Source organism: Carya illinoinensis, chromosome 11 (genome assembly GCF_018687715.1).
Source record: "Carya illinoinensis cultivar Pawnee chromosome 11, C.illinoinensisPawnee_v1, whole genome shotgun sequence".
NCBI classification, from domain to species: Eukaryota; Viridiplantae; Streptophyta; class Magnoliopsida; order Fagales; family Juglandaceae; genus Carya; species Carya illinoinensis.
Window position 1 is genome coordinate 43766148 of NC_056762.1, and position 13213 is coordinate 43779360.

General features: G+C 33.6%; 2 protein-coding genes across 2 annotated transcripts; both read left to right on the plus strand.

The window, feature by feature from the left end:
• Nucleotides 1-3572: 3572 nt before the first annotated feature.
• Nucleotides 3573-4812, plus strand: LOC122283010 (glycine-rich protein DC7.1-like). Its single transcript, XM_043095132.1, has 2 exons — nucleotides 3573-3765; nucleotides 4454-4812. Exons 1-2 carry the CDS (start codon nucleotides 3663-3665, stop codon nucleotides 4621-4623), a joined length of 273 nt encoding a protein of 90 aa, XP_042951066.1. The 5' UTR covers nucleotides 3573-3662; the 3' UTR covers nucleotides 4624-4812.
• Nucleotides 4813-11098: 6286 nt separating this feature from the next.
• LOC122283011 (cold and drought-regulated protein CORA-like) lies at nucleotides 11099-12313 on the plus strand. Its single transcript, XM_043095133.1, has 2 exons — nucleotides 11099-11294; nucleotides 11879-12313. The coding sequence occupies exons 1-2, from the start codon at nucleotides 11189-11191 to the stop codon at nucleotides 12076-12078; spliced, it is 306 nt and encodes a 101-aa protein (XP_042951067.1). The 5' UTR covers nucleotides 11099-11188; the 3' UTR covers nucleotides 12079-12313.
• Nucleotides 12314-13213: the final 900 nt, after the last annotated feature.

Genomic DNA, 13213 nt, shown 5'->3' on the forward strand with positions numbered 1-13213 from the left:
GCAGCGATCAGCGAGCAGACATCAGCAGTGATCGATGCAGTGTGTATGGAGATCCATTCTGCTGTGTCTGAGCTTCGTACAGAGTTTGCTGCCATGTCTGCGACTCAGGTCACCATCAGTACTCGACTGACACAAATAGAGGAACGTATAGCTGCAGTCGAGGAAGTGTGCAAAGACTTGGGGTCTTAATTACTTTATGATATATTTTATTTATTTATTTCCTATTTTTTGTATGGACAATATTTTGTGTTTTGTAAATTCAGTATTTAAGTATGAAATAGTATTATTTTATATTTTCTAAACTAATTCTTAATTTAGATTATTCATATTATTTAATTAACCAATTTTTTATAATTACTAGTTAATCTAAATATAATTTGGCAAAAAACTTAAAAAATTAAAACCCTGTTACCGATCAACCGATTCAAATAACGTTTGAACGGTGAATATGCATCAATCGAACGGTTATTATTTACCGTTCGAACGGTTAATCAATTTCCCTCCAAAATAATTTTGCCTATCGCGCCAATATTACGTTCAAATGGTAAAAATTAAACGTTCGAAGTGTTAATCATTAACGGTCGAACGGTTAACTTATTTGGGACAAAAAATTTCGTCCCTAAGAATACCGTTCGAACGCATTCAAACGGTCTGGCATAACCGTCGTCATTTTGGAACAAAATTCAAATTTCGTTCCAAAATTTCACTTTTTGGGACGATTTCCAATTCGTCCCAAAGTAATTTCGTCCCAAAAAATGTTTTTTGTTGTAGTGTTAAATTTATCTATATTAGATTATGCATCTTTAAATATTTACATAGGTATGAACAGTATCTTTACATATTTGAAAATTTACTATTCACTCTCCAAAACATATTTTATTAGTTCTTTTTCTCTCCTCCCACTCTCTTTCTACATATTTTACATTTAAATATTTTATTGCATATTTTACTCATTCACTTTTTAAAAAATATTTTACTCAAATATTTTATATATTTAAAGATCAAATCCTATTAAAAAAAGAAAAAATATATATATATTTTATTATTATTTTGTTTCAAATTTACATAATTTGATATAAAAATTTTGCTCGTATGATAAATTAGATCTTCAGATATAATTTTATATATACATATTAGGGGTGGCAATATGTTACACGACCTGTTAACCTAACACGAACACGACACGATAATAGCAGGTTAGGGTTTAGTCTTAATGGATTCGGGTCAAAATGGGTTGACCCGTTAAGACACGATTGCTTAAAGGGTTGATAACAGGTCAATCCGTTATGACACGTTATAACCCGTTATTACACGTTAAGAAAGTTAAAGTTATAATTATACCTCTATACTTATAAGTAAAATTATTAGAATTTTAATATCGATATTTTTATTGTTTAAATTGTAATTTTGGACTTGTATTTAGTTTTATAATTTTTATAAATATTGTGATTTTTAAATTTATATAAAATTATGCTAAATTTAATTAGGTCAAACTGGTTAATTTCGGACCCTTTTAACCTATTTAAATAAATAGTTTGAAATTAATCGTATTAATTTATTTATAATATTCACTAATAAGTCAAAATAGATTGACATGACACAACCTATTATGTTAATGGATCGTGTTAAGATTTAAAATTTTGATACGATAAAATTTAACAAATCAAGTTAAAATTAAATATTATATAATATACATATTTTGATATAATACGAATACGATACATTAACACGATTTTACACATTTCTTTTATTACATATACATAAATTAGCGTGGATGCTTTAAGAGATCACAGTAGCCCTGAATCCAGCTAGGTAGGCCCACGTACGAACGCTGCTAAAAGGTCAAAGTTGTAGGGTAGTTTTTCATTTATTTTGTGACTCAATGACGCAAGGGGGGACGTCTGCATGCAAGATATTGATCATTATACGTACTAATAGATGATGATGATGATTACAATTAGCAAACTAAAAAAAATGAGTAAACTTATAATATAATTATAGGCTTGATCCATTTCTGGAATTAATTTGAATATTGGTTTCGCTTTTTCACACGTTAATTAAAACCCTAATTTTTTTTATATAAAGGGAGAAATGATAAAGTACCCACCAACAAACAAGGAAATTGATTAAGATGCATGGCTATAACACATGCAACACGTGGCAGCTTGAAGCACTACGTAAACGATCGATTAGCTTTGGTAAAGGAGATCTGTGGGGCTTATGCAATTATGCATGATATCAGAATAAAAAAAATAGGCAAATAACAAAACTTTCGAGACAAAACATTGAGGTGCCTTTATTATCACGAGCGAGATTACACAAATCTTGTCAAGTTAAAGATCCTTTAAAAAGATTTCATTTACGTACGTACCCAATTAAAAAGTGAAGATGATCAAAGTAAATTATAAAGAAATGCATGCGCCATATAATGCTTTTTAAGTGTATCTTGTTCCATTCTTAGCACCATCGTGGCCTTTAAAATAGTACTATATATGCATGAGAAGTCTAGCAGACGGAACTCAATAAGACTACGATTATTTCTCCTGTGGCCTGTAGCGGTTTTGCAGATCGATTCGGTACATTGGTAATGCCCACGAAGATTAATATACTTAGATTAGTGTGGTGGGTAGGTATATGGTTTATGACTTTCAAAAGTAACCATTTGCCACGTCCCATTTCTTTCCAATCTGATCACTTGACAACTCATTGTCGGCAACATACTACAGAGACAAGGGGGTGTCATTTCGTATTAACCGGTTCTGCTTGTATCATATGTATAATATTATTCTATATAGTTAAATTTAAACACATCAATTAAATTTATAGTGTCAAAATATTAAATTTTAACATGATTTATTAATATAATAAATTAACAAGATTGTTAATAAATATTATGAAATAAATTAACATGATCCGACCTGACTTGTTTTAATTGGTTTATATAAATGATTTGAACAAATCTAAAATTCACCTATTTAATTAATTAAATTTAATATAATTTGATATAAATATAAAAATCATAATATTTATAAAATAATATAAAATTAATTACAAATCTAAAATTATAATTTAAATAATAAAAATATTGGAATTAAAATCTTAATAATTTTACTTTAAATATAAAAATATAATTTTAATTTTAATTTTTTTAATAAATTATAAGGAATTAACTCGTTATTAATCTATTAAATATTTATGTCTTAACAAATCAATTAGATTTAACTCAAATTCAGTAACATAAAATTTGAACCCATTATTATCTTATGGTATTTATATTAAATTAATAAATCGTATGACATATTATCACCTGTTACGTACTCCGTCCCACCTGCCAACTCATTTTTCGGTGTTTTGGGTTAACGATGATTTCCCATTTTTATTTTTTCCTCTTTTAAAATGAGATAGAAACTTTTACTTTCCCTATGGCCCCACTCCCACCTCTTTTGACCCTTGGCTCCAATAATGATAACTTTATACAGTACTGATCTTATCATCAAAACCAAACAGAAGTTTTGGTGGGGACCGCTCCCTCCATCCCTCCCTTTCATTTCTATAAATGGGGAGAGCCACGCTTCACTGAATATCCTTCACTCAACACGGTTATCTTCCAATTAAGAGTCTTTCCCTAGTGCATTGTCTGGTTCCCTAAGTTGTTAAGGAAAATGGCTTCCTCCAAGGTTTTCCTTCTTCTCGGTCTTGCCTTTGCAGTTGTTCTTCTCATCTCCTCAGAGGTCTCAGCTCGTGAGCTCGCTGAGACTACTACCCGTGAGTTTCTTACTTCCCTAGGGAATTAATACACACACGCCTGTGTATAGGTGTATGTGTGTTCTGTTTTTCAGTAGAAATACCTTTCTTGTTCGCAATCGTGGGTAAGGCTCATCTTATTGGTGCACCTCGTAGTTAATGTAGTGCCCATAATCCCTTGTAATCACTGTCAACAAACAACGGATATAGATATATATAGTTTCAGAGGACAATTGTTATACGTGGTTAAAGTTATTTTTAATTCGATTAGTTTTAGAAGATGATGGATTTATCCTTGGTTCAAAGTCTTAGAGCCGGTTCGGGGGTGAAGCATAATACTTCGTTATTATTTATTATTTTATTATTATTATTTATCTATTTTTTATTATTTTATATCACATTCATTACTATTTAATATTTTTTATCTATCTTTTTACGCATCTCTCTAAATCTGGTATATATCTATATTATCAGTTTAGTTCAGGCATAATTAATCATTTGAAAAACAAAAAACGGATGTGCTGTTACATGATCTATTTGTTATACAAAATTAGGGAAAAATCATTTTCATGTACATTTCATGGGAACATGACTTCAAGAAATGTCTTTGCATGGCATGCTTGTAACCTCAACATCACAAGTATTAGCACCTTATTAATTAGCCATGTTTGTTATAATAAACATGATTTAAACTAATTTTTTTTTGCAGAAGAGGCTGTGCAAACTGACTCTGTGGAGGAGGCCAAGTATGGCGGCCATGGGTACGGGCATGAATATGGCCACGGCCACGGACACGGAAAAGGACACCGCGGTAAACCAGGTCATGGTGGTCACCCAGGACATGGTGCTGCTGGCGAAACTGAAACCGACCAAAACTAGACAAATCCCTTATCTATGGTGTCTGCATGTATGTGTTTAGTAATAAGATGTAGTAATCTAAGCTTGTATGCCAATAATTAAGGTCGCTGGTTGTCGATCTGTAGGTGTCATGTAAGCTTTATCTTTGTGCTTTTTGTCGTATTTCTTTCTGCTTTTTATTATTAATTATCATAACGTGCTTAATCCAAATTGGTGTCAGAATGGCTTTTTTTTTTTCGACCTATCGGCTATCATTTCGATTGCCATGAATTCTCTCGATGGGTGATTTTCCTTTTCTTTATCTTTTTATTATTAAAAAAACAGATCTAAAAATAAAAAAGATATATCCAGATATTGGTAAATTAGTGCAAAATATGAGGAACTTCCCTGGTTGGAATTTTTGAGACCCACGATATATATATATATATATATATATATAATACATTAGCAACTCATAAACTAGATAGGAATCCAATATTAAACAAAGCACCTCCATCAATAGCTAGCAAGCCATTTAAACTCCTATATGTAAACTAAAGGACTTGCGAACCTTACATCGACTAAAATACCAGGACTCCTAGCCTTCATGATCAGCAACAAGGGTTCATCTGTAACATTTTTTCCCAAGTCATGATTGTACTTCGTTGTCCTCAACTGCAAATTAGTTGGAAGAATATATTGCATCTTATTAAACATCATATTATCAAAATCCTTGAACCCGCTTAGCTCGAGAGGTTTGAGAAACATGAATCATATAATCATGTGGATTAACAGCAGGCCAGTCCCTCATATTCCTCTATGTGATCCGCATATATATTATATTAATTCTTCACAATTAAAACAAAGATCTTAATTAATTTGTTCCATAATATATATTTCTATGTTCTCCAGTACGTACCAGAATGAGCCGCTTCGCCACTAATATTTTTATCTGGAAATTAGTTTTATAAGAAAGACATTCTTCGTAGGATAGGTAATTTCATGTCATGTTGCATGTCTACTCATGTCTAGATCGAGTACAAAATATTCGGGAGGTCATGATGATAGTGCAAGCTTCGTAGAGACGTGCCATAAAAACATGATTAACGAATTATATGCAACAAATGAAATAAGGTACTGGTTCATGCATGAATAAGGTTGTATGTATTGATCTCAACCATGGCGCGCGGTAGGTTTAAGATCGACTATTGTACCTTTTCATCATGCGTCTTCCCAGTACTAGTACTACTAGCTTTTATATACGTCACGATCGAAATCCCTTCAGTGTTACTAGAAAATGGAATATGCATGCTTATTGCTGTTTGATTTCGATCTTCAATTAAATATTGAATTGCCGCACCAAATAATTAAGTCCACAACACATATATATATATATATATACAGCAATGCTACATACAGTCGTAGAATTGTAAACGCCGCACAATCGCTTTGAAAAAGAGTGGAGTCCACGATTAAAAAGTTAATTTTTTTTTTTCATGTGAATCCTATATTAATTTATTTTTTTCAAAACGATTGCACGCTTGTACAACCACAACTATAAATATCATTTCTCATACATATATATATATACTAGTAGAGGAGTAATGTGCAATGCACATTTGCCTAGTTGGATTAATTGGTTATTTCGAAGAAAAAATAATATTTTCCATAAAAAATCAATCCTGATAAAAATTTTAACATGTAGGGAAGAAAATCTTAATTCTACCATTTTTTTTTTTATAACAATAGTTAAGTGGAGTAAAGTAATTACATGTTTGCACATATCAAAATATAAAAACATTAGTTCAGAATTCAACGTAAAGTTTAGGACAAACTTAATTCAAGTTTAATAAAAATATCAATTCAAAATGTGTGTTTTTTTTTTTTTTCATCATTATAGCTCTGGGCCATGTTATAGGGGAACAATCGAGACTATGTTGAAGTTTTTGTATTGTTAGTTGAACTTGTATGGGTTTGCAGCAAGTTAAATCATCTAATATTTTTGTGAAGCTTATGCTACAATATTCTTAATATATAGTAAATGCTCCTTCATAATAAATATTTAATAACATGACATGATTAATAAAGACGTAAAAAACTAATATGCAGAAAATTAAAATACTGTAAATCAATATCAGTTTTATTATGCAACGCAATTAGTTTATTGAGATTTTTACTTTTGAGAATAAGAGTTATTTTCTATGTCGACTATCTTTTATGTATGTTGTAGATAAAAATAACATTTCTTATTGAAAAAGTGATAACAAAGGGGTGATGAAATAGACTTTATTTTTTTATTATATACTCAAACAAAATATGACATTATATGTAAATTTAAAACATGGGCAGCTTAAAATAAATTAAAAGGCAAACCAAAATAAATAAAAATGACAATCATAAACATTTAAAAATAAAAAAGAATTAAAGCTATCTATTTTTTTAAAAAACCTGAAAGGGAAACCCAACAATATACAAACTCAGCTAAATATATTAATAAAAAAATATACAAATCCAAAAAACAAAATCAATAAAAAAAATATACAAATTCAAATCGAAAAAAATAAATATGAAAGACATACAAACCTCAAAGCATCATCAACTCTAAATCAAAAAGTGCATATTCCATACTAAAAAGTGCAGATTGAAACAAACCAAAAAATCATATTCCAGTTATAGGTTATACATGATCAAAACATGATATATATATATGTATATATATATATATATAATTTCCTCTTTCATTTTTTCTTTTATTTGAAAACTTCGACTGCGAGAAGAATATTAGATGATTTAACTTTAATATATTGAGAATAGCAGCTAGAATTTGAACTTAAATCCCAAGCAATCCGACCAATCAAAACTCATACGTAAATTATGTAGAATTTCTACGTCCTCTTTTTAATTAATTTGCGTAAACTTACTATGTAAGTATATATGTTAATTTTCCACGTACGTTATCATCATCTCTCACCTGCAACGGCCACTGGCATATTAAAAATATAGTTTAAGGAAACTCAAGCAAACAGATGTTAACCCATTCGGCCTATTCCGATATGTCTGTATCTTTTCATGGGAACCGAGTTTTGCTTTCTCGTCGTCGTGTGACTTAGCAAACAGCTAGCAAGTAATTAGTCCAATGGCCCAATAGATCAAAAGTTTGATGGAGTACTTGAAAGGCAATCTCCTCCGATTCCTCAGTCAAAGCCTTCGAATCCGAGGCTCCCTCGCCTACTGCACGTGAATTCCTTCAAGCCAGGCAACGCCACTCCAACCTGCATCACCTTCTTAGCCTGGGTTCACTACACAGTAACCTCAGTGGAGGAGAACCAAATTCAAGAACCACCCAAAGTGGTCGGAAGTCTTAGTTGCCGTGAAGCCAACCTCCACACCGTGAGTCCTCCTTCCACTTAAAACCGACGCCACAACTTGGCCACAGCCCAGCCCTCTGTCGTCCCGTAGTGTCACTACACCAGTGCACCACCGTAACACCCCTCTACTCAGCCACTGTGTGATAGCCACTGTCCAACTCCACGCACGGCAACCATCTGCACGTAGAAACAAACGTCCTCTGTTTTTGCTGCTCAAAACAAAGCATGGTCAAAGGAAGCAAGACCCCACGTACCTCCATCGTCAGCCAGTTTCTCTCCAAAAATGTCCACACAACACGCCCATAGATCGGTCGTTCTATTCACGGGATGAGGAAGTTTTGGTTTTTGTAATCGGAGATGGAGATCGACGATTTCATTAATAAACAGATGTGCATAATTAATGGACAGCTTTTTATTTCACTGAATACGGACACACGTTCATAATTAAATTTAACTGCGTTAACCATTTCTGTTAAAAATACAAACTTCCGTTTATAACTTCTGTTAAAACAACAATTTCCGTTTCATAGCCTCTTTATATATATAAAGATATATATATAGTAGGTAATTAAGGTGTATTTTATAAATTTGAATTGATTCCTCCTGGCCAACCACTAACAAGTTAGGCGCCACTTGGAAGCCACACTATTAATGTCATCATCTCCGAGTCCCATATATTAATGGCGCCGCTTCATACTCTACACCACGTTAAAAATTTCAACTAAGCTATAGTGAGAATGACGCGAACACCTTGACACGGGCGTACGAGATCTTCCCCAGCAACCAGTGGAAGGCCACAAGAATTAAGAGATCACAGTAGCCCTGAATCTAGCTAGGTAGGCCCACGTACGAACGTTGTTGAAAGGTCAAAGTTGTAGGGTAGTTTTTCATTTCTTTTGTGACCCAATGACGCAAGGGGGGACGTATGTATGCAAGATAATATTGATCATTATACGTACTATTTCGATTTTGGATTAATAGATGATGATGATTACAATTAGAAAACTACCCAGCAAACAAGGAAATTAATTAAGATGCATGGCTATAACACATGCAATACATCATGTGGCAGCTTGAAGTACTACGTAGACGATCGATTAGCTGTGGTAAAGGAGATCTGTGGGGCTTATGCAATTATGCATGATTTATGGTAATCTTAGCTAGCTAGGTACCGGTCAATTTTTCCACCCATGAGCATGCATGCATGCACAAACTTATATCATGCGGAAACCATGACCTTGCTGCATGCATGATATCAGAATCAAAACATAGGCAAATAAAAAACTTTCGAGACAAAACATTGAGGAGTCGTTCTTATCACGAGATTACACAAATCTTGTGATCAAGTTAAAGATCCTTTAAAAATATTTTATTTACATACCCAATTAAAAAGTAAAGATGAAAGTTAATTATAAAGAAATGCATGCGCCGTATGCTTTTAAGTGTATCTTTTTCCTTCTTAATCAGTACGATCGATCGAGGTCCCCTCAGTACTACTAATTGTGGCCTTTAAAATAGTACTATGTATGAGAAGTCTAGCAGACGGAACTCAATAATACTACAATTATTTTTCCTGTGGCCTGTAGCGGTTTTGCTGATCGATTCGGTACATTAGTATAATGCCCACAAAGAATACTACCCAAAAGAACAAAAAGATTGGTCACAAAGAAAAATGGGGACACTAGCTGCATGCTTATGCTGGTTCGCTCCCCAACCTTCTTTAAGTACTGCGGGCGGGCCTGCGGCTGAGCATGTTCACATTTGCTTTACTTGATCTACATGAAGACACACGAGAAACCAAATCAACATATATAGCAGATATGGTTAAAAAAATAAAGCAAATCTCATGTGGTTCATGGTTTTGATTAAAACTTTATGCAATATATATTTATATATATATATATATTTATACAGGTAGATCATGGAATTACATGACCAGCTCGCGCACTCCAATGCCAACTACTCTTATCACTTTGTGGGCTCTAGTTAATTACAATTAATATTGCAACTTGTACTGGACTTTGATCAATTTGTGGCGCAGTCAGAAAATTAGGTAAGTACATGCATTATTTATGTTTTTGGCAGAGAGTTATGATCAGTAGTATTGGTGGATCACAAGAATAGTTCTGTATATATCTGGTTACATATATAGTTTATATCCCAACTTGGGGGTTGATTGGCTTGGCACGATTCCTAGTTTGAGGAGTTTATATCATCTTTAACAACAAGTTGATGATAGCTAGGCGGCAAAACCCTACGCCTAGAAAAGAAAAATACAGGTGTGAAACGTTGAATAAGTTGCAATCACAGCTTAAATAGATCGCCCAAAATTATCGTCTTTTAGGTGTCTACACAACCCTAAACATTAGTTAATGTACTGAACATACAGTATAAACATCTTTTGATAAGCCCAATCATTATCGATTAGAGTTACGAATATTCTTCAATCGATTGATCTCTACTGATATTCTCTCTAATCCCGCTTACCTGATTTTCTCTCCCATTAATCTCAACATTAACTACGTACGTGCATGCTACCCTGTGATGGTTTTTACCTTATTCTAGCATCGAGACTGTACTCATTTTTTCTCGAGTAATATATACATATATACTTTTCCCGAGTCAAAATATATATATATGTATGTCTGATTATCAAAATAATTTCTCTAATACTATTTAAGATGAGAGGTTGATAATATATTATCAGGGAACGAAAATGAGTGTGGTCGGTACGTATATGGTTCATGACTTTCAAAAGTAATTCCATTTGCCACGTCCCATTTCTTTTCAATCTCACTTGACAACTCATTGTCGGCACCATACAGACTACAGTCCTTTTTTCCTTTTTTTTTTTTTAATTTTTTTGGATAACGATGATTTTCCATTTTTCCTTGTCTAGAATGAGATAGAAACTTTATTTCCCGAAACTTAATTATGACGCCCCACTCCCCTTCAAAAAAAATAAAATAAAATTATGAGGCCCCACTCCCACCTCCCAAGCAAATAAATATTTCTTTTGACTCCGGACTCCAATGTTTAATTACTTTTTTACACCGATCTTATCGTCAAAACCAAACAAAGTTTTGGTCCCCACCGCTCCTGGCCTCCATCCCTCCCTTTCATTTCTATAAATAGGGAGAGCCACTCTACAGACTCCAAATCCTCCACTCAACAGAGTTATCTTCCAGTTAGGAGTCTTTCCCTAGTGCATTGTCTGATTCTCTAAGTTGTTAAGGAAAATGGCTTCCTCCAAGGTTCTTCTTCTTCTCGGTCTTGCCTTTGCCGTTGTTCTTCTCATCTCCTCCGAGGTCTCAGCTCGTGAGCTCTCTGAGACTACTCAAACCCGTGAGTTTCTTACTTCCCTAGGGAATTAATACGCGCACACACACGCATACACAAGTACACACCTGTGTATGCGTGTTCTGTTTTTCATTTGAAATGCCTTTCTTGTTCGCAATCGTGGGTAAGGCTTACCTTGTAGTGCCCATAATCCCCACTAATCATTGTCAACAAACAACGGATATATATATATATATATATATATAATATACGTGATTAAAGTTATTTTTTATCGATTAGTTTTATAAGATGATGCATATATCCTAGGTTCAAGTACTCTTAGTTAATTCTACACGTGCTGAAAAGAATAACATAATGATTACATGATTAAATTTAAGCATCGATCTCTCTAAATTTTATGTCTCTTCACGTGATCAGTTTAGTTCAGGAACAAATCATTTAAAAAACAAAAACGGATGTGCGTTTACATGATCTATTTGTTATACAAATTTAGGGAACAATCATTTTCATGTACATTTCATGGGAATATTACTTCAAGAAATGTCTTTGCATGGCATGCTTCGAACCTCAACATCACAAGTATTAGAACCTTATTAGTTAGCCATGTTTGTAACAATTTTTTTTTGCAGAGGAGGCTGTGCAAACTGACTCTGTGGAGGAGGCCAAGCATGGTGGCTATGGGTACGGGGATGGATATGGCCACAGAGACGGACACGGACATGGACACGGACACGGACACGGTCACGGACATGGACACCGCGGTAAACCAGGTCATGGTGGTCACCCAGGACACGGTGCTGCTGGCGAAACTGAAACCGACCAAAACTAGACAAATCCCTTATATATATATGGTGTCTGTGCATGGATGTGTTTAGTAATAAGACGTAGTTAATCTAAGCGTGTATGCCAATAAGTTGCTGGTTGTCTGGCTTCTAAGCTCTCAACTTCAACCATATATAGTAGGTATATAAGCTTTATCTTTGTACGTTTGTCGTATTTCTTTCTGCTTTTTATTATGGATCATAACGTGCTTAATCCAAACTGTTGTTAGAATGTTCTGTTTTTGTTCGAGTACCCTATCATTTCGATTGCCGTTAATTCTCTCGATGGCTGATTTTCTTCTTCTTCTATTGTTAAAAAGACAGATTTAAAAATAAAAAAAGATATACCCAGATATTTGTTATAAATTAGTGCAAAATATGAGTAACTTCCCTGGTTGGAATTTTTATGACCCACTACCATATATATTGTGGTAGCATGTTCGGAGTCCGAATAATATTACCTCTCATCACGAGTAGTAATACACAAAATATTATTTAATCCTTTTTCACATTAATATTAGTGTTGCACAGGAAGACGTACAGCTTATAATTCTCTAAGGACTTGCGAACCATACATTGAATAAAATACCAGGACTCCTAGCCTTGAGCAAGGGACGTTCTTCTTCGTCTGTAACTTTTTTTCCCAAGTCAAGATTGCCAATAACGTCCTTGAACCCCCGTAGCTCGAAAGGTCTGAGAAACTGTACATGATGATCCTGATCTGGAAACATGACTTTAATGAGGAACAAATTTTACACCTCTGACTGGGAGCAAACCTTAATTTCGTCACAATTAAAACAAAGATCTTAATTAATTTGTTCCATCTTTTTTCTATGATCTCCAGTACCAGAATGAACCGCTTCGCCACTGTAATATTTTTAGCTGGAAAGTTTCATGTTGTTGCATGTCTAGTAGATCGAGTACAAAATATTCGGGAGGTCGATCATGATATGAGTGCAAGCTTCATAGAGACGTGCTAAAAACATTAACGAATATGCAACTAATGAAAGGTACTGTTGCATGCTTGAATAAGGTTGTAAATATTTGGATGTCAAGTTCTCTTGTATGCTGTAAGTTTAGGCATGTTTGGATTTTTAGAGTTAATCTTAAATCATCTCATCTTATCATAATCATTATAACTTT